Source organism: Phacochoerus africanus, chromosome 6 (genome assembly GCF_016906955.1).
Source record: "Phacochoerus africanus isolate WHEZ1 chromosome 6, ROS_Pafr_v1, whole genome shotgun sequence".
Classification (NCBI taxonomy): Eukaryota; Metazoa; Chordata; class Mammalia; order Artiodactyla; family Suidae; genus Phacochoerus; species Phacochoerus africanus.
In genome coordinates, this window is record NC_062549.1 from 394,842 (window position 1) to 419,169 (window position 24,328).

Sequence of the window (24,328 nt, forward strand, 5' to 3'; positions counted from 1 at the left end):
GCCCAAAATGGCCTGAACTCAAATTGGACGCAGTTTGCTCCCCGTTCCTGAAGAACAGCTCAGAGTAAACATTTTTTAGAACGTGCAAGTTTTCCAAGCAACAGTTAAAGCAACTTTGACCGGGGAAGGCAGGTTACAAGTGGATGGGATTTTACACTGTAAAAGAAGATCACGGTGTTCTAGTAATCACCAGTTTCTGTGGTTTCAAGGGCAGAGCTGCCCGCTTAGAAACCCTGCGGAGAAACAGGCTTCCACGCGCTCCCCGCGTCTCTACCGGCCGGGCTCGCTCGGCCCCCGCGGGCTGTATCCCCGGCGGGGCGGGGCTGGCCCCGTGCGCAGGCGCAGACGCGAGCAGCCGGCCTCGCGCAGGCGCAGGCGCAGACGTCAGGGAGCGCCGCGCCCCGCCTCATCTCCGCGACCCGCGAGGCCGCTCAGGTACCGGGGCCGGCGGGGCGGGGGGAGCGGCGACTCTGGCCGAGGTCCGCGGGCGTCGGCACGCCGCGAAGGGCACTCCTCGCTCCCCGTCCTGGGGTCCCGGGGCCGTCCTCGGTTTCCCCGGGGCTGGCCCGGACGCGGTAGCAGCCCGAGAGCCGTGGCACACGCACACACCGGGCCGCCCCTAGAAGCCCGCTTTTCTGGCTCGCGCCGGCTGGTGGGACTTGGCCGAGTGCTCGCTTGTCGCGAAGAGATCCGTTTTCCCGGCTGAATGTAGTCCTGCTGTGGGACCACCGACGGTCCTTTCATTCCTCTTTTCCTTTCAACATCTCGGATGCTGCGGGAGTTTTGCCCGGCGGTCTCTGCGTCCCCAGCCCACCCCCGTGGGGGTCTTGTAATTGCATCCGCTTTCGCAGCCCTTACCCGGACTGCCCGCTGCCCAGTCTCCGCACGCCGGGGTGCCCAGGGCTCCACTGGGCGGCTTTCTCTCCTACTCCGTTCACCGGTAGCCATCCCCTGTGTGACGCCATCCACCCGCTCGGTGTCGTTGGCTCAGCCCCACTGGGCTTCTCCCCTGACCTCCAGCTGCCTCGACAACCTCTCCGGAGCCTCTCAAACCTAACACATGCAAACTCCCTGCACCCACTTGCTCTCCAAACCTACCTTGTTCACCGTCTCCATCTCAATTCTCTTTACTGTCATGGTGCCCTTGGCCAAAAATTAGGGTGGTTTGGTTTGGTTTGGTTTTGGCGGTGACTGAGGCATGCAGAAGTTCCCAGGTTGGAGTTCCCATTGTGGCACTGCAGAAACGAATCCGACTAGTATCCATAAGGATGCGGGTTCAACCCCTGGCCTCCATCAGTGATCCGGCGGTGCTGTGAGCCCTGGTGTAGGTTGCTGACTCGGCTCTAATCCCGTGTGGCTGTGGTGTGGGCCGACAGCTGTAGCTCCTGTTCGACCCCTAACCTGGGAACTTCCATACACCATGGATGCGGCCCTAAAAAGCAAAAAATTTAAAAAAAGAAGAAGGGAGTTCCCATTGTGGCGCATAGGAAACGAATCAGACTAGTCTGGTAACCATGAGGTTTTGGGTGAGACCCCTGGCTTTGCTCAGTGGGTTAAGGATCCTGCGTTGCTGTGACTCTGGTGTAGGCCAGCAGCTACAGCTCCGATTTGGCCCCTAGACTGGGGATTTCCATATGCCACAGGTGTGGCCTTAAAGACGGAAAAAAAGAAAAGAACAAGTTCCCAGGTCAAGGATGGGACCCGTGTCACAGCAGTGACAATGCCAGATACTCAACCTGCTGAGCCAACAGGGAATTCCAAGAGCATCATTCTTGAGTAATTTAAATCTAAACCCTGTTTCGTATTCTTCATTGGATCTGGTGGGTCCACCTGCGAAACATGTCTGGAATTGTCCCCAACAAGAGCCTCAACTTCCTGGTCGTGTAGGGGTTTCCTGCTTCTTCTCTGCTCAGCCCTCTGCCCCTCAAGAACTTATCTTTGACTTTACAGCTGGCTGTGTTAGGAAAACCCAGACTCCTCCTCCTGACCCTTGAGAGCTGTGCCTTTTTTTTTTTTTTTTTTTTTTTTGCTGCACCCCCAGCACATGGAAGTTCCTGGGCCAGGGATCAAACCCATGCCGCAGCATCGACCTGAGCTGTTGCGGTGACAATGCCGGATCCTTAACCCACTGTGATCCCCTCGCCTCTCTGTCCTCATCCCCTGGGACGCCTCTCGCTTAGAAAGCCCCCCACCCCCACTTGTCCCTCCAGGTTCACTCCTGTGTGAAGACCTCGTATTTGACGTGCTGGTCCCTCTGCCAGACGCTCTTCCCCAGGTCGTCCATCAGCAGCCTCTTCCTCTTCCTGGTCACCTGACTTAGAGCGGCCTGCCCTGACCATGCTCCAGGGCAGGCCCCCCCACCCACCCATTGCCCAGCTGTCCTGGGATGCTCACCTGCACCTGCTTCCTCCTGGCTGCCTCCAGGGCAGGGCCGGTGTACCCAGCATGGGCACAGCGCCCTCTGTGCTCACTTTCTGCTGAGGGTGGGAAGCGCTTCCTGAGGCCCAGCACCCACGGGTGTTAGGGTCACCTTTGAGTCAGCACTGCCTCTGCTCCCCAGGTCTCTGCTGTGGCCACCTGAGCCTGCAGGATGTTTCACGGGATCCCAGCCACTCCTGGCATGGGAGGTGAGTGTGGTCCAAGCTGGGCGCAGGGACCCAGAGCCCAGGCTCTCAACTTCTGCTGCAGAGGCTGGGGGGCATCATGTCCGCGGACCGCGGGACCATCATTGCCTGCCCCTGTCAGGCCTCAGGCAGTGGCCAGGGACCCAGAGACCTCCTCCAGCTGGGGCCAGCCAGACACAGAGTGACAGCTTTAGTGTAGCTGGAACCTCAGGGGGTCTTGGGTATCCTGGAGTCACCAAGCCAGGGAGAAGGTTACAAAGCATGTGACAGACGTGTCTCATCAGTGCATCATGAGCAAGGTGGGGTCGCTTAGCCATCGAGGGAGTAGCCAAGAAACGGGGGACGGAGGACCAGGCCTGGCGTGTTGCCCTCTGGACCCAGAGGCATGTTCTCTGCTCAGGTTCCCCTGACCCGAGGGGGCTGCTGAGATCGAAATTCCACCAGCGCACTCTGGGCTCTCTGGGACAGAGCACTGGGGAGGCTTTAGGAGGGTGGGCAGTGGGGCCGGGCCCAGGGCGGTGGCAAGGCCCGCCAGGCTGTCATTCGTGAGCATCTGCCAGCCCTTTGTCTATTCTGTTACAGCCCCTGGAAACAAGCCGGAGCTGTATGAGGTGAGTGGGGGCTCCCGCCTGGCAGTGTTGGCCAGCAGCGCGTGCCCACCCCAGTGCTGTGGGCTCACCCTGGGTCCTGTCTCCCCAACAGGAGGTGAAGCTGTACAAGAATGCCCGTGAGCGGGAGAAGTGAGTGCAGCCCCCCGCCCCGCCCCCTGGAGGGTCAGAAGAACCCGGGCTCAGCCCCAGGACATAATCCCTAAGAAGCCTCTGCCAGGGGCAGGGCAAGAGTGGCAGCCAAACTCAGAGCTCTGCCACCTCGGCTGCACCTTGGGCTGGCCTGGTACCCGTGGGCTGGGGATCTCGGCTTCCCTGACTGGGCGGCTGCTTCTGAAAGACCCACCCTCCCCAGGTACGACAACATGGCCGAGCTGTTTGCGGTCGTGAAGACGATGCAGGCCCTGGAGAAGGCGTACATCAAGGACTGCGTCACCCCCAACGAGTGAGCCCCCCGCCGCGCCTCTGCCAGCGCCTGTCCTTGCAAGCTGGTCTCTGCCCTCCAGGGCTGGGGGACCCAGTAGGAAGCCGGGGCGGGAGTCTGAGGCCCACCCAGCACAAGGAGGGCCCCCGGGGATCTAGCAGTCCCGACGGCCGTACCCAGGTGTTGCAAGGGGAAGGCAAGCTCTGCAGCCTGGTCCCGGGTTCTTCGGTCCCAGCCCTACTGCCCGGGCCTCATGAGCGTCAAGGCTTAGGAGGCAAGCTGGAGGGCCAGGGTGGCTGGTCTGTGAGGTGGCACTAGCCAGGCCTGGCACCCAGGAGGTCTCTGGAGCTTCTGTACAGCACAGCAGGTCTGCCCTGTAGGACTGTGAGCTGTGCTGTCGTGGGAGCCGGCACGCCGGGCCTGCCTGGGCTTGGGGCCCGTCTGCACCGTCCAGGCCTGGTGCTGTGTGGCAGCCGTGTTTTGGCCACTAGCCTCCCCCGCCCCTCTACTGAGTTCTTTTCTCTCATAAACCCAGTGGGGGACTCACCCCCTGCCTGCCCGTCTCTGGCCCCTCACCCAGCCCTCCGTGCCAGCTGCCCTGTGCCTGGGAGGGCGGAGAGGAAGCAGGATATGCCAGGGCAGGGCTGGCCCTGTGCTGAGGGCGGTGGCCTGACCTCCCCCTAGGTACACTGCGGCCTGCTCCCGGCTCCTGGTCCAGTACAAAGCTGCCTTCCGGCAGGTTCAGGGCTCAGAAGTCAGCTCCATTGATGACTTCTGCCGCAAGTTCCGTGTGAGTGAGCCGCTCTCCAGCCTGAGGGGCGGGGGAGCTGCGGGTGCTGTTGGGCTGGGGCACGGCAGCCCTGCCAGGCCCAGCACCATGTGCCCTCCTGCAGCTGGACTGCCCGCTCGCCATGGAGAGGATCAAGGAGGACCGGCCCATCACCATCAAGGACGACAAGGGCAACCTCAACCGCTGCATCGCTGATGTCGTCTCGGTGGGGACTCGGGAGGGCCAAGCGCCCCGCCACCACACGGATTTACCCTGTAGCTGGAAACGGGGTGGGCGGGTCCTTCTGGGCAGCGTCCAGGAAGTCGCCCTGAGGCCCCTCCCCGCCCTGAGGTCCTGAGGCCCGCGTGGGCAGGCCCAGGACTGCTGTGCACAGACAGACCCACCGAGCGGCCCAGCGGGCGTGGAGGAGCCCCCTGGCTGCAGGGGGGGGGGGGCAGGAGGCGGGGCGGCGCTGCAGGGGCTCTCCCACCCCTGCTCTCTGCCGAGGGTCTGTGTCTCTCTCACACACGCCTCCCCCAGCTCTTCATCACCGTGATGGACAAGCTGCGCCTGGAGATCCGCGCCATGGACGAGGTGGGGCTCCCACCTGGGCCGGGCCGGGCCGGGGCGGGGCCGGGCTCGGCTGGGCGGGGCGGGGCTCGGCCGGCCGGGGCGGGGCCAGCTTCAGCCAGCTCGGTTTCCGCAGATCCAGCCGGACCTGCGGGAGCTGATGGAGACCATGCATCGCATGAGCCACCTGCCTCCCGACTTCGAGGGCCGCCAGACGGTCAGCCAGTGGCTGCAGACCCTGAGCGGCATGTCGGCCTCGGACGAGCTGGACGACTCCCAGGTGCGCCAGATGCTCTTTGACCTGGAATCGGCCTACAACGCCTTCAATCGCTTCCTGCACGCCTGAGCCCAGCCTCCCTGCCCAGATGTGCAGCCAGAGCACAGCCTTCCTTGTGGTTCCTGCTCGCCCCCTGCTGTCCACAGCAGCCCCATCTAGGTGTCTGTCCGTGGTGTCTCGAACCTGGAGCCCCCTCCCCACAATAAAGATGCTCTCTGACTCTCCTGCCGCTGAGGGCAGCTCTCCCCCAGGCCCGCCCTGCGTCGTCTCCGTTGTCGTCGTCGTTGTCGTCGTCGTCGTCGTCGTCGTCATCTGCCCTCTGGGCCTGGGAGGTCCCGCCATCTGGAGCGCGCAGGCTCTGGGCGCATGGCCCGTCCACCAGCAAGGAGCCTGAGCACCAGTGTTAGGTAGCCACCTCCCTGTAGGGGAGCAAGCGGAGCGAGCCTCCACCCTGGCCAGGTGTACGTGGCTTGAACTGGCCACCACACCTACCTCCCCAACCTCCGCTGAGAGCTTTAGGCGGGAGGAGGGACCGGCTGGCTCGGCGCAGAGGCTGCTGCGTCGCCCAGGCTTGGGGAGGACATGTGGTTCAGTGCAGAGCCTCACCCTTTGCAGCAGGGCCTGGGCTTGTGCGGAGGCTCACTGGAACTCAGTTTGTCCTGCATGCCCCCCGGGGGTGTCCCTTAGCCGGGAGTAGGGCCCAGCCAGTGGACACTGCAGGAGCTCCTGGGCTGGCCTTGCCCAAAGCCTGGTGGGGAAGCAGCACCAATTCCTTCGCTGCTCTTTGTTGTGTGCCTGCGGGAGGCCTACTGCCTTTGGTGCTGCAAGCAGCCCTGCCAGCAGTGTTCACGTCCTCGTCCTGCAGGACAGACAGCAAGCTGAGACCACGGCTCAGCTCCAAGATGGGGCGGTTCACATCTTAGCCACTGTGGCCTTGGGACAAGGGACATGCGCAATTCCTGGTGGCATTCATTCTTGGTGGTGCTGTTCAGGGACAGCCTCTCAGCACTGGACAGAAGGACGAGGAGTGAGCCGAGTTCCCCGGGGAAGGGGGAGGAGGGGAGTTGGGGGGCAGGCTTGGCACCGTACCCGGAAGCTCTGGGTGCTGGCAAGGGGCTCAGCGCAGCGCTGTTTTAGTGGGAGAGCGGAGACAGCTCCTGCTGGGGAACGCGGCAGGCAGGTGTGGACTGTGCCGGGTGCTGCGCCCACGGCATTCACGGCTGGGCTGGATCGGGGGTGGAGAGTGAGAACCCCAGAATTGCACCAGGCTTGAGCTCAGGCTGCTCCTGGAGGCTGGAGGAACTCCTATTGGAGTGCACTCCCCTGGGGAGCAGGAGCTGTGCATGCACGTGTGGCTTTGGCTCTCGGATGGCCCAGGGCACTGTCAAGGGCACCTGCCACGCGACTCCCTACTTTGAGGCTGTGATGATGGTTAGTGCCTCCTACAAGTAGAATCATCCAGAATTTGTTCTTTTGTGACTGGCACTTTTCACTCAGCATTTCCTTCGAGGTTCATGTACCACGTTATAGCATCTGAGAGAATTGCCTTCCTTCCTTTTTCTCTTTTTGCTTTTTAGAACTGCACCCGGGGCACATGGAAATTCCCAGGCTAGGGGTCCAGTCGGAGCTCCAGCTGCCGGCCTACACCACAGCCACAGCCACGCCAGATCTGAGCCACATCAGCAACCACAGCTCGTGGCAATGCAGCATCCTTAACCCACTGAGTGAGGCCAGGGATCGAACCTGCACCCTCATGGATACTGGTGGAGCTCTTAACCTGCTGAGCCCCAACAGGAACTCCAGGATTTCCTTCTCACAGCTGAGGAGTACCCCCTCGTGTGGACAGACCACGTTGTATTTATCCACATTCACCCACTGACCCGCTTTTGGCCGCTGTGACTCGCCACTGCGAACACAAGTGTCTGTCCTGGTTTCCTTTTATGGCAGCCCACACCTGTGGCACATGGGGGTTCCCGGGCGAGGGGTGAATCAGACCTGCAGCTGTCAGCCTGCACCACAGCCGCAGCAACTCGGGATCTGAATCGCGTCTGGGATCTATGCCACAGCTTGCAGCTATGCAGGATCCTTAACCCACCGAGTGAGCCAGGAATCATACCCGCATCCTCACAGACACTGTGTTGGGTTCTTAACTCACAGAGCCACAGTGGGAACTCTGACATGGGCGTCTGTTTTTTTTTTTTATTATTTTTTTGTTATTATTATTTTTTAATAGTTATTTCCCCAACACAATTTTTTTCCCGCCGTACAGCATGGTGACCCAGTTACACACACGTGTACACATTCTATTTTCTCTCATTATCAGGCTCCATCATAAGTGACTAGACATAGTTCCCAGTGCTACACAGCAGGATCTCATTGCTCATCCATTCCAAAGGCAATAGTTTGTGTCTATTAACCCCAAGCTCCCAAACCACCCCACTCCCTCTCCCTCCCCCTTGGCAACCACAAGTCTATTCTCCAAATCCATGATTTTCTTTTCTGTGGAAAGGTTCATTTGCGCCTTATATTAAATTCCAGGTAGAAGTGAGATCATATGGTATTCGTCTTTTTCTTTCTGACTTCACACTATGAGAGTCTCTAGTTCCATCCATGTTGCTGCAAATGGCATTTCATTTTTTATGGCTGAGTAGTATTCCACTGTGTATACATACCACATCTTCCTAACCCAAACATCTGTCGATGGACATCTGGGTTGTTTCTATGTCTTGGCTATTGTGAATAGAGCTGCAATGAACATGTGGGTGCATGCATCTTTTTTAAGGAAAGTTTTGTCCAGATATATGCCCAAGAGTGGGATTGCTGGGTCATATGGTCATTCTATGTACGGGTTTCTAAGGTATCTCCATACTGCTCTCCATAGTGGTTGTACCAGCTTACATTCCCACCAGCAGTGGGTGTCTGTTTTTAGACAGGAGCAGTTGCAGTGTGCAGGCAGGAGCGAGGCAGACATGCAGGGGAGTCGGCAGTGCTCTCCACAGCTGCTCTGCGCTGGGAAGGAGGGCATAGGGTGGGGGGCCATCAGCAGAGAAGTGTGGGCCAGCACAGGTGTTCTGAAGCCTCAGGGCATGCCAGCCATGGGTCAGGCCTCCAGCAGGGGACCTGGCAAGGCCGGCTGAATGGCTGGGCTGAGACCTTTCCCCAGCAGTTAATGGGGCCTTGAGCAGAGGAAGAGCTGAAGTGGTGGCCTCGTCCCCAGCTCCAGCTCTCGCCAGCCCAAAGGTCCTGGCAAGATGGGCTAGGAAACAGGCAGTCTGGCCCACAGATGTCACAGCTGGGGGGGCAGGGGATGGCCAAGTCTTTCTGGCTTAACCTCCTCATGGACCAGGGGTCCAGGAATCCTCTGAACCCCTGACAACTCTTCCCATCCCCCGCTTCCCCAACATCCCTTTAAGACCCACCAATGTCACACTGCAGGGCCATCCAGCCACACCTGAACCCAAGCCCAGGACACTGTCCTCAGCCTGATGCCACAGGACAATGGGGACAGAGTCCTCAGGGCCTAGGCTCCCAGCTCCCTGGAGCCTCTCCTCCCCCACTGCAGCCACACCCCGCAGGGTCAGGGCCAAGGGTCTGTGTGGAGCCAGGTGTGGAAGGCAAGGCGGCCCTGAAGGCTGAACAGGGTGTTCCATGGGGCCCCTTTCCCCAGACTGCCAACAAGGCAGAGATAAGGCCTAGGCGTTCAAAGGCCAGAGTGGAAGCCAGCAGGGAGGGGCAGGGCCAGGCCTGGAGCCTGGCGGCCCCTCACTGAGTGGTGGGGGGGGCTTGGGCTCCTGTTTAGCCATTTCTTGGGGAACTTCCCCTGGAGGAAGAGCGGGACCCAGCAGGACTTTAGCCCCCCTCAGACTCCAGCCCACCCCAGCATGGAGACCTCATCCAGGGACCCCAGTGGAGAGGGCCCCTCGTCCCCACCGGAGGAAGAGCTCAAAGGCTCTGGGGCATCTAAGCTGCCCGAGCTGGGAGGCCCTGGACAGCAGCCTGGGACCTTTGTCCCAGGCCCCGTGGCTTGGGAGCAGCCCCTAGAGAAAGGGTCACAGGTAGCGACACCCAGACTGAATTCGAGTCCCCAAACCGAGTACCCCTGCAGAGTTTGTACTTAACTCCTCGATGCAAAGTGCCGTTCCTGCACTTACCTAACACCTGTTCTCCTCAAGACGGAGATGCCTCCCAAGGTGGGGGCGGGGAGACTGAGCAGGACTCTGCGGGGGCCTCCTGAGCACAAACCCATTCCATGTCCCCCACTTCTTGTTTGTAGGAAACAGGCTTCATCCAGCCCCCTAAGACCGTCCTGGCCTGAGTTCCAAGGGCAGATTCCAGCCGCTGCTAATCAGGGAAGCGAAGGAATGCAGAAAAGGGAGGGACCGTCAAGATGGGCTCACGCACCCTGGGCAGGGTCCAGGTTCCTCCTCAAGGGACACACAGACTGATGCCCTTGAGCTCCTCCGAGGCGCTAAGGCCCCCGCCCCGGCCAAGGAAGGAGACCCCAGTCTGGCTGCAACCTTAGGGCTGAAGACCGAGAGTCCTGGAGCAGCACCGTGACCTCACCACTGACCACTCAGAACAAAGCCGCACACACGCGTGCGCGCACGCACACACACACATACGCACACACACACTCGCAGGCACGCACATGCACTGCAGCCCTCAAACCAAATCCTGCCTGTTAAAAACTTCTCCCCCACTGCTGGGAGCCGAATTTCAAGAAAGGAATCTGCCTGATGACAAAGTCCGGAGGATTCTGAAGAAGGCTGCAAAGCAGCATGTTTGCTGTTTGCTAGGCCCCCCAGAAACCAGAAGCCGTGATGCCTGGGGATACAGTCCTTTGTGTTTTCTTTGTTTCCAATAACTGGTCTGTGTCCTGCTTACACTGTGCCTTGTCTACTGTTTGTTCTTTTGCCCTAAGAAAAGAATTTATTCCCTTCTATTTAAATCTTGAATTAGTCTTACCTGCTGGCCGTTGGTCATCTCTAGAGTATGGCTCCACGCTGTTTATTCCGGAGAGAATGGTTTTTGGAAGGGGTTTCTGTTTTCTGCAGGACCATCTTCGATAGCATTGGTGCGCATTATTCCGCTAAAGTTTATTTAGAGTGAAACATAAAATACAGTTTAGAAATTGCTGATGATTGTTGTTTTGATTTAGGCAGAGGACGTATCAAAGATTATTATGATATAAAAACTAAAATAGGGCTACTGTTAAGATAGTAACCAGGCATTTTATTTTGAAGAAATAACAATACGCACGCGGCATTTGCAAAGGTTGCTTGCGGCCTACATGTGACTTTAGCTACCTGCCTGGTTGCTCTTTGATGGGTTGATGCCGTACTTTCCCCCATCCAGGTGCCTTTTTCTATCTTTTACACTTAAACTGTAACCCTGGAGCAGTCATGAGATATTGATCTTCTTCGCCGATGTAAGTTTTAGGTTCTTTCCCTATATAAGCTGCTGCTGTTCATCCATGCACTGGAGACGGCTTGAGCGCTGCTCCAGAGGGTGTGCGACTCTGCTATTCCGGCGCCCGCCGCCCCTCCTCTTCGGGAAACCCCCTGACCGCCGGGGCGGGACCCCGGCGCCCCAAACCTTCTGGGAACTCAGGGCTTTGCACACAAGCCACCTGTCTCCTGGCATGGCCTGCAGTAAAACTTTCTCTGCTCCAAAGGGTGACGTTTTTGTTTGCTTGGCCTCACTGCGCCTTGGGCAGGGTTTCCGTACCAAGACCCTCGGGGGAGTGGGGTGGGGGGTGGCGGCCCTGCCCTGCGGCTCTGGGTGGCCCATCCAGGAGGGGCCCAGCCCTCGCCCCCCAGGGCGGCCACTTCAAGCGGGGAGGATCTGCCGCTGGAATGGTTAACCCAGGACGCCTCCGCAGCCAATCACAGGGCCCCGCGGGCAAGGCCCGGAGGGCGCCTGGCCGGGCCCAGCCCCAGTGCGGCACCGGGCAGCCCACGCAGCCTGCAGCCATCCTGGCGCGCGCCACCTCCCCAGAGCGCGCAGCCCCCGGGGGCCGCAGCATGGCTGGCCTGGCCCGGCTGGGGCTGCTGCTGCCTGTGCTGCTGGCCTCCGCAACGGCGACCCAACCGGCCCGGCTGCTGACCTTGCTGTCCTCAGGCCAAGGTGTTCTGGACCGCGTGGCGCTGAGAGGCCTGTTAAATACACTGGCGGCCCGTGTGCACTGCGCCACCGGGCCGTGTGGAAAGGTAAGGCCCCACCCGACGGGTCCCCCGGCTCCAGCCCGCCCCGAGGCCCGGCAGCAAAGGGCCCTGGGTAAACTCCAGGAGGCGGGCCGAGCGGCGGCCGGGCGCCCTGACCTGGCTGGCCCGAGCCCACCCTCCTCTGCTGGGCATTCGGAGGGACCTGCCTTCCCGGATGGGGGCTGCACTGGGTTCCCCACCCCATGCTCACCAGATCAAACTGGCGTGTCTGGGAAGAGACCGCCCTGGGCGGGCGGGACCCCTCCGTGTGTTGTGTGTGCACCTCTGTCCCTGGGGTGGGGTGGGGAAGGGTGTGGGGAGCAGTGAGAGGGGGTGTGAGGGTGACAGAGCCTGAGGGTGGTGGTCCATGTGTGGGCCCCCCCCCCGGGAAAGGGGGCAGCTCCAGCTCCGGGGTCACAGACGCCTGGCCCCTGCCCGCCCGTCTCATCTCCGCCTCTGCCCACAGTGCCTGTCAGTGGACGACGCCCTGGCCCTGGGCAGGCCTGAGAAGCCAGGACTCCCCTCCAGCCCAGTGCTGGAGCCCAGGCACATCGCCCGCCTGAGCGCTGCCTCTGCCCTTTACCTCAGCGACCCCGAGGGCACATGCACAGACGTGCGTGCTGGCCTCTGGGCCTCACGAGCCGACCACCTCCTGGCCCAGCTCCAGAGCCCAAAGGCCCTGACCCTGGGTCTGACCAGGTTGCTGCAGAGGATTCAGTCCCAGGCTGTCAGCTGGTCCCCTTCAGAGGGGGTGAGGGCCCTGGCCAGGAGAGCCAGTGGGGGGACCGCTTAGGGGGTGAGGCCTCAACGCCTTTCTGGGCCCATGGGAGACCTGGGGACACAGCGGGGAGGCCGGGCTGGGAGAATCACAAATGGGTGTTCACCGCGGAGTAGGGCCGGGCTGCAGGAGCCCCAGGAGGGGCCCTCGCCAGAGAGCTCCTGGGGCTACAGGGAGGCGCTGGGGTGGGAGTGTCAAGGGGGGCAGTCTGGACCAGCTGGGCCAGGAAGGGGAAGGGGAAGGGCTGTGGTAGCAGGGAGGGGCGGGACCGGGGAGGGGAGGGGAGGAGCCAGGGGCGGGGCGGGGCGGGGCGGGGCCCAGGCCTTAGGTGGGCGGGAAGAGGTGGTGCTGGGAGGCAGCTGGTCTGGGTCAGAGGTGTCCAGGGGACACGAAAGGCTACGGCAGAGCTAGAGGTCAGGAAGGCCACACTGCCCGTTGAGGCTGAGCCCCAGCTCCTCCCCAGGCCTGTGTGGACCTGCCTCAGCTGCTGGAGGAGGCGGCCAGGGCGGGGGCTCCTGGCAGCCCCGGCCCGGTGCTCGCTGCTCTGCTGGATCATGTCAGGAGCGGCTCCTGCTTCCGTGCCCTGCCGACCCCTCAGTATTTCGTGGACTTTGTGTTCCGGGAGCACAGTGGCGAGACTCCCAACATCACACTGGCTGGTGAGGCAGAGCAGGGCCCACCACCCCTGCCCCCTCCATGCCCCAGGGGAGGGCAGGTCTGCGACCCACACAAACTTTGTGATTCTGTCCTCTCGGCCAGAGCTGGCAGCCCTGATGCAGCGCCTGGGCGTGGGCGGAGTGAGCGAGCCCCATGGTGACCACAGCGAGCAGGGTCATCTGGGAAAGGAAGCCAATCAGCCTGGCCCCGTGCCCCCTGCCAGCCCCAACAGCAGCTCCAGCGCGTGGGACACGGTGAGCAACCTGTGCATCCTAGTCCTGGAGAGAGATGGGGTCCCGGGGTCTGCTCAGGTCGCTGACCCCCAGTCCTGTCACGCCCGCAGATGTGCCTGAGTGCCGGAGACGTGATGGCTGTGTATGGGCTGTCTGAGCAGGCTGGGGTGACCCCGGAGGCCTGGGCCCAGCTGAGCCCTGCCCTGCTCCAGCAACAGCTGAGTGGGGCCTGCAGCCCCCAACCCATGCCCCCCACCCAGGACCAGCTCAGCCAGTCAGAGAGTGAGTGCCCACCTCCCCAGCTGTGCCTGCCTGGCCGAGCCCTGGGGCCTGGCAGATGGAGGTGGGACCACAGAGCGAGCAGGGAGTGGCCGCTGGGCTGGGAAGCATGGGAGAGCTGGGCCAGGACTGGGCAGAGGAGAGCAGCACTGGAGTAGGGGGTCAGGGTCAGTGTGGAGGCCTGGAAGGGAAGAAGGTGGGGCTTGGAGGCCGGAGGACTGAGTGGAGGCCAGGCCTGCCCCTGAGCACCTGCGGTCTGGGTGAGCTCCCGCTCACTTCTGGGGCCCCACCTGGACACCATTCCCTGGGAGGCAGGGGTGGGGGCTGAGGCTGAGAAGGAGGCTCTCACTGCCCCTGCCCTGCCCCCAGGGTACCTGTACGGCTCACTGGCCACACTGCTCATCTGCCTCTGCTCCATCTTTGGGCTCTTGCTCCTTGCCTGTGCCAGCTGCAGTGCTGCTACCCACTACGTCATCCAGACCTTCCTGGGCATGGCTGTGGGCGCACTTACAGGCGATGCTCTCCTGCACCTGACGCCTAAGGTTGGCCCCAGCCTGCCAGGACCATTCCCCCCCAACCAGGCACTCCCCCCCCAGCCTTCCTCCCCCCACCCCAACCAGGCACTCCCCCCCCAGCCTTCCCCCCCCCAACAGGCACTCCCCACCCAGCCTTCCTCCCCCCACCCCAACCAGGCACTCCCCACCCAGCCTTCCCCCGCCCCCCCCACAACCAGGCACTCCCCCCCCAGCCTTCCTCCCCCCCCAACAGGCACTCCCCACCCAGCCTTCCTCCCCACCCCAACAGGCACTCCCCCCCCAGCCTTCCTCCCCACCCCAACCAGGCACTCCCCACCCAGCCTTCCTTCCAGGTCCACCCTCCTGGGGCCCCTCCTTGACTCCTAACCCCACTCTCCTTGTCTGGAGGGGGGAGGAGGCCCTGAGGCAACTGGCCCAGTGCCCCCTGCCCCCCAGGTGCTGGGGCTGCACACACATGATGGGGAGGTCGACCTGCTGCCCACCTGGCGCCTCCTGGCTGTGCTGGGAGGCCTCTATGCCTTCTTCCTGTTCGAGAGCCTTTTCAACCTCTTGCTGCCAGCAGACCCAGAGGTCAGGTGTATGGGAACTAACTGGACGTGGTATGGGGAGGGGTGGGGGAGGCACGGTGGACCCTGAGCCATTGTCCCCACAGGACCCAAAGGACAGGCCCTGCAGCCACGGCCACAGCCACAGTGGCCATAGCCACGGCGTGTCCATGCAACTAGCGGCCAGTGATCTCCGGCCGCCCAAGCAGCACGAGGGCTCCCGCGCAGACCTGGTGAGCTGGCCCTGCCCTTATGCCCCTACCCGGCGCCGAGCCCTGCCTGCACTCCCAGCTCCCACTCTAAGGCTTCTGCTGGGCCTGATCCTGGGACCTAGGCTGGCGTGCCCCGCCTCACCTCCCTGCCTAGCGGCTCATCTATACGGACGCCCCATCCCTAGGTGGCAGAAGAGAGCCCGGAGCTGCTGAACCCGGAGCCCCGGAGACTGCGCTCGGGTGAGCCCTGAGGGAGGCCGCGGGAGCGCTGGGGGCCAGGGGTTTGGTGCGCAGTGCAGGCGAGGGCCAGTGGCAGGGGCGCGGTGGGGGGTCGGGGGTGTGGGAGAGGCCCTGGTGGGGGCGGGCACCGAGGTGCAGGACCAGGCGGATGCCCATCCACGCCTGCCGCCCCCAGAGCTGAGACTGCTGCCCTACGTGATCACGCTGGGCGACGCCGTGCACAACTTCGCTGATGGTCTGGCCGTGGGCGCCGCCTTCCTGTCCTCCTGGAAGACGGGGCTGGCTACCTCTCTGGCCGTCTTCTGCCACGAGGTGCCGCACGAGCTGGGTGAGCTTCGCAGGGTTCCTGTGGGTCGAGGGCGGGGCAGTTGGGAGGGACTACCGGGCAGGGCGGGGCCTTCCGGGACTGGGCGGGGCTCCCGGCCTGACCCCGCCCCTTCCGCCCCAGGGGACTTCGCGGCCCTGCTGCACGCGGGGCTGTCGGTGCGCCGCGCGATGCTGCTGAACTTGGCATCTGGGCTCACGGCCTTCATCGGCCTCTACGTGGCGCTCGCAGCCGGCGTCGGCGAAGACGGCGAGACCTGGATCCTGGCAGTAGCCACAGGCCTCTTTCTCTACGTGGCGCTCTGTGACATGGTCAGAGCCGAGGCCCGGAGGGGGACTGCCCTGGGTGGGAGCTGAGCAGGAGCTCTGAGCCGGACTCTGACCGAGGGCCCACCGCCTCCTCCTCAGCTCCCGGCCATGCTGAACGTGCGGGACAGGCGGCCCTGGCTCCTGTTCCTGCTGCACAACGCGGGCCTGCTGGGCGGCTGGACCGTCCTGCTGCTGCTGTCTCTGTATGAGGATAATATCACCCTCTGATGGCCTCTGCCCCACTCTAAGCCCTCGACCCTGGCTCCTGGCCCTGAGCTAGCTCAGCGCCAGGCCTTTGTGAGCCTCCCTCCCCAGGCCCTAGTACCCAGCTTCAATAAAGACATCCTTGTTCCTGGTGCCCAGCCTGCTTTCCTCCCAGGGAGGGAAAGGTCTCCCACCCAGGAAGGTCGGCCGGGGGTGCGGGCGCTCTCTCCCCCGAGCAGCGCCTGGGGCCTGACCAGGAGCCGGGGCAGCTGCGCTCAGGGGCCTCCAGGCAGCCAGCCCCAGTCCTTGCGTCTGTCAGGTGGAGCCCCTGTGTGGGAAGCGGCCACACGGGCGCTGGCCAGGGTCTGTGGGCAGCAGGTAGGCCCTGGTGTGCAGTCAGGACTCGAACTTGCTGACTTAGAGCCGGAAACACGAAAACAGCCAGCAGTGCTTTACACGGATGAGGGTTTATTTCTCTCTCCTGGAAAGTGGGCCTGGAGAGAGAGGACTAGGGTGCGAGCCAGCCTGTGGTCGGGGGCTCCGGCCTCCCCTGGCGGCCCCAGGTCCGCAGTGGAAGTAGCCATCCTCGGAGACCTCCCGTGGACGTTTCCCGGGGTTGTAGTACAGCCCACCGCAAACTGGGTGCCTGAGACCACACACGTTTATCTTCTCACAGCTGTGGAGGCAGAGCTCTGAAATCAGGGCGTCAGCAGGCGGTGCGCCTCCCTGAAGTCTTCAGGGAAGAATCTGTTCCATGAGGCTTTCCTGGCTTCTGGTGGCCGTGGGTGTCCTTTGGCTTGTGGCAGCAAAACCCCAGTCTCGGCCTCTGTCTTCACACATCTTCTCACTAGTGTCTGTCTCTTTTCATGAGGGCATCAGCCACACTGGGTTGCTGGCTCCCCTACTCCAGCACGACCCCATCTCAACTAATGCCATCTGTAACAGTCCTATTTTCAAATAAAGTCACTTTCTGAGGTACTGTGGGTTAGGTAGTCAACATATATATATGCATATATATATGGTCTTTTTAGGGCCACGCCTGTGGCGGCACATGGAGGTTCCCAGGCTAGGAGTCGAAATGGAGCTGCTGGCCCACACCACAGCCACAGCAATGCCAGATCAGAGCTGCATCTGTGACCTACACTGCAGCTTGCGGCAACACTGGATCCTTAACCCACTGAGTGAGGCCAGGGATTGAACCCACATCCTCATGGAAACGAATCAGGTTCTTAACCCACTAAGCCACAATAGGAACTCCCTCAACATGTCTTTCTGAGGGACACATTTCAATCCATAATGGCCATCATGGTCCAAAATGGCTGCCAGAGCGCTAGCCATCAGATGCACTCTCCAGATAGCACAAAGGAGATAGGAGTAAAGGGCAGAAGGAGTAAGGGCTCAGGGGACATGAGATTCAGCCTGTTATGGAGTTCCCGGGTGGCCTAGCACATTAAAGATCTGGTGTTGTCCCTGCTGTGCCACGAGTTTGATCCCTGGTCTAGAAACTTCCACGTGATCTGGGGAGAGATTAAAAAAAAAGAAAGAGGAGTTCCGTCATGGCGCAGTGGTTAACGAATCCGACTAGGAACCAGGAGGTTGAGGGTTCGATCCCTGCCGTTGCTCAGTGGGTTAACGATCTGGCGTTGCCGTGAGCTGTGGTGTAGGTTGCAGACGCGGCTCGGATCCAGCGTTGCTGTGGCTCTGGCGTACACTGGAGGCTATAGCTCCGATTCGACCCCTAGCCTGGGAACCTCCATATGCTGCAAGAGCGGCCCAAGAAATGGTAAAAAGACAAAAAAAGAAAAAGAAAGAAAGAAAAAAGATTTAGTCTGTTGTTGACTCAGTACCACAGGCACAAGAGCAGGAGAGTGGAAGTCCCTTATGCTCCACTGAGTCCACTTGTGCTGGAGGAGGTAGCTGCTACCTGCCAGGAACTGGAGGCAAATGGGCCTGAAGGACCATGTCCAAGAGCTCCTGGCCTGACACAGGTGGCCAGATGCCCCAGCTTCTCCGTGAGCCATGGATTCCTCAAGAACCTTACCAACTCTACAGGAGAAGTCTGGAAACGACCACTCCTAGACCCAGTCCGCAATACTGCACAGGGCGCGGCATGAAAGAGATGCGGAAAACCACCAGAGCCCAGCACAGCGCCGGCCCGGGATGACATCAAGCATGTGGCCTGGGAGGTAGTGCCCACTAGCCATGGAACCCGAGCTGCGGGGCTCAGGGAGTTTTCGGAGGGCAAGGGCTTCTGAGCGTGGCAGCCCCGTCTCCACCCCAGTCTTGGGCTGTCTTCCCGCCCATCATGGTCCCTCTCCAGCAACTTCTAGCTGTCACTTCTGCTGACAGCATCCTTTCGCATTGAGGAAGCAGACCCACCAGGCAGGACCATAGCCGCCACCCCACCGCCAGCCCTCCTTGCCCCATGCCCCCCTTCTCCTCTCTGGTGTGGATGGAGCTGCATCTGGCCCACTACCCCCTTCCCTCCTTCGGCATCTCTGGCTCTGGGCACAGAGAGACTCTCGCTCGTGCCAGCTTGAGACTGAGGGTTCCATAGTCACTGATGTTCTTTCATCTCAGATGCCCTGAATGTGCCCAGCTGACTTGGATGTGGGGACTTAGTGTCCTGGCCACAGCTCAGCTCTGCCACTGCCCCTGCTGATCTGCTGAACTCCCTATCACAGCCTCACGGTGGTTCTGGCTATAGTTGCGTTTTGTTTGGCTCGTTTGTTTTTTACGGCTTCGTATGAGAGTTCCTGGCCCAGGGATCAAAGTTGAGTCACAGCTTCGACCTACACCATGGGTGTGGCAGCACCGGATCCTAGAAGCCACTGTGCTGGCTGTGACAGAACCTGTGCTTCCACAGTGGCTCACTGCAGTTGGATTCTTAACCCACCATGCCACAGTGGGAACTCCTGTTATGACTTTTAAAGGGGTTTGGTGTGGCTCAGGGGTCACACACCTGTTTGGGCATCCAAGTGATTCCTTTGTCTGCTGCTCAAGGGTCCAGATGTAAAGCCATATTGCTGACTTGAGTAAGCGGCAGATTTGGATGCAACAGAAACATATTTCTATGGCCTATTCTTAGGTGTGACTATCTTTCTTTCTTTTCTTTTTTTTTTTTTTCCTTAAGGGCTGCACCTTGGGCATATGGAAGTTCCCAGGCTGGGACAAGCTGGAGCTAGAGCTGCCGGATCCTTAACCCACTGAGCAAGGCCTGGGATGGAACCCATATCCTCATGGATCCTAGTTGGGTTTGTTAACCACTGAGCCATGAAGGGAACTCCTCTCTCTCTTTTTTTTTTCTTTTTAGGGCCGCATCTGCAGCATGTGGAGGTTCCTGTGCTAGGTGCTAGGGTCCAGGCTACACCACAGTTCACAGCAATGCTGGATCCTCAACCTACTGAACAGGGCCAGGGATCAAACCTGTGTCCTCGTGGATACTAGTCAGGTTTGTTACCACTGAGCTGTTTTCTTCTTTCTTCCTTCCTCCTTTCCTTCCTCCTTTTCTTTCTTTCTTTTTCTTTCTTTCTTTCTTTCTTTCTTTCTTTCTTTCTTTCTCTCTCTCTCTCTCTTTTTTTCTTCTTCTCTTTCTTTTCTTCTCCCCTTCTTTCTTTTCTTTCTTTCTTTCTCTCTTTCTTTCTCTCTCTCTCTTTTTCTTCTTTCTCTTTCTTTTCCCTTCCGTCCTTCCTTTCCTCCTTCCTTTTTTGGCTGTGCATACCCCATGCGTAAGTTCCCAGGCCAAGGACTGAAGCTGCACCGCCACACCATCAACCCAGGACAATGCCACCGTGACACTTAACCCGCTGGACCACAGGAGAACCCCTCTTGTTTTATTTCTTAAGATTCCGTTTCTAAATCCCAGACCTGGCCATTGTTACCTAGGCCCAGTAAGGAAGTCTGGTTAGCTGTGGGGGGTGCTGGTTCCGGGGTCCTTGGAGAGGGCAACTGGGCCAGGCCTGGGGAAGGAGCAGCGAGCAAGACCGGGGGAAAAGCGCTCTCCCAGGGGAGGGGCTCCTACAGGGGCCGCAGGGCCAAGGACAACAGGTGACGGCTGTCCTCGGGCCTGTGTTGGTGGTGGTGGTGGCGGGTCGCTTTGCGGAGGGAGGGAACTCTAATCAGGGGCCCAGCATGGCATCTTTCCCGACCCGGGGCGTGTCGGACCTCTACCACACTGCCGGGGTCCTCTAGCTGAGTCCGGCGCTGGCACCTGGAAGGGCGCCTCGCACACCCACTGGGACGTGGTGCCGTAAAGACCTCGCCTCTTCCTCCGAGCGAGACCCTCCTCCACGGCGACCCCGCTCCGGGGTTCTGGGGCGGGAACGGCCCCGGCCAGCCGGCCCTGAGGCGCCCCAGTCCCTTTCCGGCTTCCAACCCGCTTCTCCGTTCCCGTTCCCCCGCGGAGGGACCCTGGAGGTGGAGCGAGGTCGGGGTTGCGGGGCTCTGGACGCTCAGCCTACGAGCGAAGCCTCGCGGCCGCCCCGGCCACCAGGGGCCGCTGTCGCCCCCACGGCCGCCGCTGCGCAGGCGCAGGCGCAGGCGCCCGGAACCCGAGCGCGCGGCTTCCGGGCCCGGCCGAGCGGTGTTCGCGCGGGACCGGCCCCCCGCCAGCGGGCTCCAACTGCGGGCGGCGGCGGCGGCGGCGGCGGCGGCGGGCGGCGGCGGGCGGCGGCGGGCGGCGGCGGGCGGCGGCGGGCGCGCGGTGGCTCCGCAGTTTCTGTCGCCTTCCGGCCTGTGCAGCCCGGGCTCGGCGCCATGTACGCCGTGTACAAACAGGCGCACCCGCCCACCGGCCTCGAGTTCTCGATGTACTGCAACTTCTTTAACAACAGCGAGCGCAACCTCGTGGTGGCCGGGACCTCGCAGCTGTACGTGTACCGCCTGAACCGCGACGCCGAGGTAGGCCCGCCCGCTGCAGCCGCGCGACGAGGGTGCCCGTCCCCCACGGCCCCTGGGTGGTGGTTCTCTTCGCCGCTCCGTTGCTCCGCCTTCCCCTCCTCCTGGTGGGCTTGGCGGCCTGCCCTGGGCAACTTATTTGCTCTTTTGCTGTTTCAGCAAATCATATGAACACCTACTGTGTGCTGGGTGGTAACGGTAGAGTGGTGAACACAACCTGCAAAAACGGGGCGGGAGGACACGCACTGATTGAGCACACGTGTAGACGCACCGCAGGCCGTGCAGAAGGTGCAGGCGAGGAGGAAGGGCCGCGTGTTTCCAGTTGACTGATCACAGGAGCCTCCTTTAGGCAGAGTAGGAGGTTGTCGGGGAAAAGGAGCGTGGCTGGGTCTAGGGAGGGGACAGGCTGTTGGCAGGAGTTCGGTAAAGTGTGATGAGCCTCTGGGTAGAGGAAATACACGGGTGTTTTGGTTGCTGGAGGTGTGAGGTTTGGTCCAATGGGCCTTCTTGCAGGAGGCAGCTTCTCATCTCTTCTGAAGGGGGATAAGAGCCAGACACAGGGATGCTGGCGAAGATGTTTCTGGCAGAAGGAACTCCTGTGCTTTGCCAAAAGCGGTCGAGGGTGTCGATGGCATGTGAAGTCGGGCTGGGGTGGGAAGGCCTGCTGCCCGGGTTGCTGTCCACAAGCGGGGAGGAGTCACTGAGTGCTGGGGGTTCCGAGTAGGGGCTGACGCATTGGGCAGACCGCGAAGGAGGCTGGCCTTCCTGGGCCCCTAACTCAGAACATGCGTGTTTGTTTTGGTGTTAAATGTGTGTACTACTGGAGTTCCTGCTGTGGCACAGTGGGTTCAGAATCGAGGACAGGGGCTTGGGTCACTGCAGAGGTGTGGGTTGGATCTCCTGCCTGGCACAGTGGGTTAGAGGCGACTGTGTTGCCGCAGCTGTGGTGTAAGTAAGAGCTGTGGCTTGGATTCCGTCCAGGCCCTGAACTCTCACATGCTTGTAGGAGCAGCCTTAAAAACTGAAAAAATCTACGTATTGCTGTGCTAACACGATGTGGAACTCAAGTTCACTCTGCTCGCCGCAGGACAGGCCAGTGAATCCGGACATGAATTGTTGGGGCAAAGAAAAAGGACTTTGGTTGGAAACCTAGCCTTCTGAGAAGATGGCAGACGGGCGTCTCGCACCATCGCACCATCGGGGAGGGCGCCGCACGGGGAGGGATGCATTTGACTAAGGGAGTTGTACTCTTGGGTCAGTAAGAACGTCTGTCAAGAATGGATCTAAATTTTTTCGAATGCTTTTTCTTTTTCTTTTTTGGCTGCCCTGTGACATATGGACTTCTCAGGCCAGGGATCCGATCTGAGCCGTTGTTGCGAACTGAGCCGCAGCAGCAGCAACGTAGGATCCTTAACCAGCTGTGCCAGGCTGGGGATTGAACCTGCATCCCAGCGCGTCCAAGACGCCACCGGTCCCATTGCGCCACAGTGGGAACTCCGCAAATGCTTTTTATACCCACTGAAAACAATGTATGATTTTTCTCAAAAAATTGTTTTTTTTTGGCTTTTTGGCTTTTTGCTATTTCTTTGGGCCGCTCTCGCGGCATATGGAGGTTCCCAGGCTAGGGGTCGAATCGGAGCTGTAGCCGCTGGCCTACGCCAGAGCCACAGCAACGCGGGATCCGAGCCGTCTGCAACCTACAACCACAGCTCACGGCAACGCTGGATCATTAACCCACTGAGCAAGGGTGGGGACCGAACGCGAAACCTCATGGTTCCTAGTCGGATTCGTTAACCACTGTGCCACGACAGGAATTCCTCTCCTCAATTTTTAAGAGATTTTTTTATGATAATTGGTTTAAAATGTCCTGTGAATTTCTGCTGTACAGCGAAGTGGCCCAGATATACATATAAATATTCTTTTTCTCACACCATTCTCCATCATGTTCCATCGCAAGCGATTAGAGTTCCCTGGGCTACACAGCAGGATCTCATTGCTTATCCACTCCAAATGCAGTCGTTTGTATCCACTAACCCCAGACTCGCAGTCCGTCCACTTCCTCCCCCTTCCCCTTGGCAACAAGTTTGTTGTCCGAGGTCATGATTTTGTTTCTGTTCTGTAGATAGGCTCATTTGTGCCATACATTAGAGGGCAGATGTAAGTGATATGTATGGTATTTGTCTCTTTCCCTTAATTTTGATGGCAGAGTAAACTGTAGTGATAGATGTTCTTGGGTGAACTGAGTTTGTGTTCCCGGAATGACAGCTTGGTTGTGGGATGGTCACCAGGCTTACCTAGAGACACAGCCTCCTGCCCTGGGGAAGGTACCTGGTAGCATGAGGCATAGCCCGGGGCCGGCCCTGTGTTGGGGTCATGCTGCATCGTGCCCAGATAAGGCTCAGGGCGGTGGCCTGCAGGTCAGCAGAGAGGGGGTTCCTTCTTCATGGCAGTCATGCGTCCTGGGCAGCCGGTGGCGGCCCTGCTCAGGCCGCAGGTCCACTTTTATAATGGGCGGCCCGCCTCTGACCCTGAGTGCCCCAGTGTCAGGGTGGCCACTGGCGAAGCCATGGGCAGCTTCCTGAAGCGTGAGCATGAGTTCGTGTGCACGGCTGTCCACAGAAGTGCCTGGTCCCTTGCTCCTCACTGCAGGGAGGGTCTGGGGGGGAGCTCCTTGGGGAGGGCCGGCCACAGGCGGGCTTTCTCTGTTGTCTCTGAGGGAGGTGGGCCAGCAGGAGCCCTTTGGCCCCTCACTGCCCTCTCTCCCCCTCCCTCCTCCAGGCCCCGACCAAGAATGACAGGAGCACAGGTGAGCGAGTGGGGCGGGTGGGGGAGCCTGGGCGGGGGCGCGGGGCCCAGACCTATAGCCACTGGCTTTCCCCCAGAGGGGAAGGCCCACCGGGAGCACCGCGAAAAGCTGGAGCTGGTGGCTTCCTTCTCCTTCTTCGGCAACGTCATGTCCATGGCCAGCGTGCAGCTGGCAGGCGCCAAGCGGGATGCCCTGCTCCTGAGCTTCAAGGACGCCAAGGTGGGAGTGGGTGCGGGAGGCTGGGCGGGCCCCCCCCGCCCCCCGTGAGTGGTGGCCTTGGTTCTGACCTGCCGCCCCCCCGCCAGCTGTCGGTGGTGGAGTACGACCCGGGCACCCACGACCTGAAGACCCTGTCCCTGCACTACTTTGAGGAGCCTGAGCTGAGGGTAGGCCTCCCTGCCGTACCCCTCCCCCGCCTGCCATGGGCACCTGCCCCGGGCCAGCCTCATGTCCCTCTGCCCCCAGGACGGCTTCGTGCAGAACGTGCACACGCCGCGGGTGCGGGTGGACCCCGACGGGCGCTGCGCGGCCATGCTCATCTACGGCACGCGGCTGGTGGTCCTGCCCTTCCGCCGGGAGAGCCTGGCCGAGGAGCACGAGGGGCTCGTGGGAGAAGGGTGAGTGCGGGGGGCCGTGGAGGGGGGCCGCGCCCAGTCCCCCCACCCCCGCTGAAGCCCCCCCCCACCCCAGGCAGAGGTCCAGCTTCCTGCCCAGCTACATCATCGACGTGCGGGCCCTGGACGAGAAGCTGCTCAACATCGTGGACCTGCAGTTCCTGCACGGCTACTACGAGCCCACCCTGCTCATCCTGTTCGAGCCCAACCAGACCTGGCC

At 60.9% G+C, this 24,328-nt stretch overlaps 3 protein-coding genes and 1 long non-coding RNA gene across 5 annotated transcripts in view; 3 read left to right on the forward strand and 1 right to left on the reverse strand.

The window, feature by feature from the left end:
• The first annotated feature begins 336 nt into the window (after nucleotides 1–336).
• Nucleotides 337–5,524, forward strand: VPS28 (VPS28 subunit of ESCRT-I). 2 transcript variants are annotated; one of them, XM_047785666.1, is made up of 10 exons: nucleotides 361–435; nucleotides 2,211–2,275; nucleotides 2,561–2,627; nucleotides 3,207–3,235; nucleotides 3,327–3,364; nucleotides 3,588–3,677; nucleotides 4,341–4,446; nucleotides 4,550–4,651; nucleotides 4,966–5,019; nucleotides 5,132–5,524. In XM_047785666.1, the coding sequence occupies exons 3-10, from the start codon at nucleotides 2,591–2,593 to the stop codon at nucleotides 5,339–5,341; spliced, it is 666 nt and encodes a 221-aa protein (XP_047641622.1). In that variant the 5' UTR covers nucleotides 361–435; nucleotides 2,211–2,275; nucleotides 2,561–2,590; the 3' UTR covers nucleotides 5,342–5,524. The 2 variants fall into 2 exon arrangements, with proteins under 2 accessions (XP_047641623.1, XP_047641622.1); XM_047785667.1 differs by lacking the exon at nucleotides 2,211–2,275 and having other exon boundaries at nucleotides 337–435.
• Nucleotides 5,525–8,148: 2,624 nt separating this feature from the next.
• LOC125130145 (uncharacterized) lies at nucleotides 8,149–10,372 on the reverse strand. The gene is made up of 3 exons (XR_007135651.1): nucleotides 10,238–10,372; nucleotides 9,424–9,613; nucleotides 8,149–8,281 (listed from the first exon to the last, which is right to left on the reverse strand). It is a non-coding gene; the product is annotated as an uncharacterized LOC125130145 (long non-coding RNA).
• A 755-nt stretch (nucleotides 10,373–11,127) lies between these two features.
• On the forward strand, nucleotides 11,128–15,943 carry SLC39A4 (solute carrier family 39 member 4). The gene is made up of 12 exons (XM_047785388.1): nucleotides 11,128–11,481; nucleotides 11,942–12,226; nucleotides 12,717–12,912; nucleotides 13,013–13,164; nucleotides 13,254–13,425; nucleotides 13,792–13,964; nucleotides 14,394–14,528; nucleotides 14,611–14,736; nucleotides 14,901–14,955; nucleotides 15,131–15,283; nucleotides 15,404–15,591; nucleotides 15,688–15,943. Exons 1-12 carry the CDS (start codon nucleotides 11,128–11,130, stop codon nucleotides 15,814–15,816), a joined length of 2,118 nt encoding a protein of 705 aa, XP_047641344.1. The 3' UTR covers nucleotides 15,817–15,943.
• Nucleotides 15,944–20,467: 4,524 nt separating this feature from the next.
• The window catches only part of CPSF1 (cleavage and polyadenylation specific factor 1), an 11,732-nt gene continuing 7,871 nt past the window's right edge, over nucleotides 20,468–24,328 (forward strand). Inside the window, exons 1-6 of the mRNA XM_047785389.1 lie at nucleotides 20,468–20,691; nucleotides 23,467–23,494; nucleotides 23,571–23,713; nucleotides 23,800–23,880; nucleotides 23,960–24,111; nucleotides 24,185–24,325. Of these exons, the coding sequence (XP_047641345.1) occupies nucleotides 20,548–20,691; nucleotides 23,467–23,494; nucleotides 23,571–23,713; nucleotides 23,800–23,880; nucleotides 23,960–24,111; nucleotides 24,185–24,325 (689 nt within the window). The 5' untranslated portion in view covers nucleotides 20,468–20,547. The remainder of the gene's footprint in view (nucleotides 20,692–23,466; nucleotides 23,495–23,570; nucleotides 23,714–23,799; nucleotides 23,881–23,959; nucleotides 24,112–24,184; nucleotides 24,326–24,328) is intronic.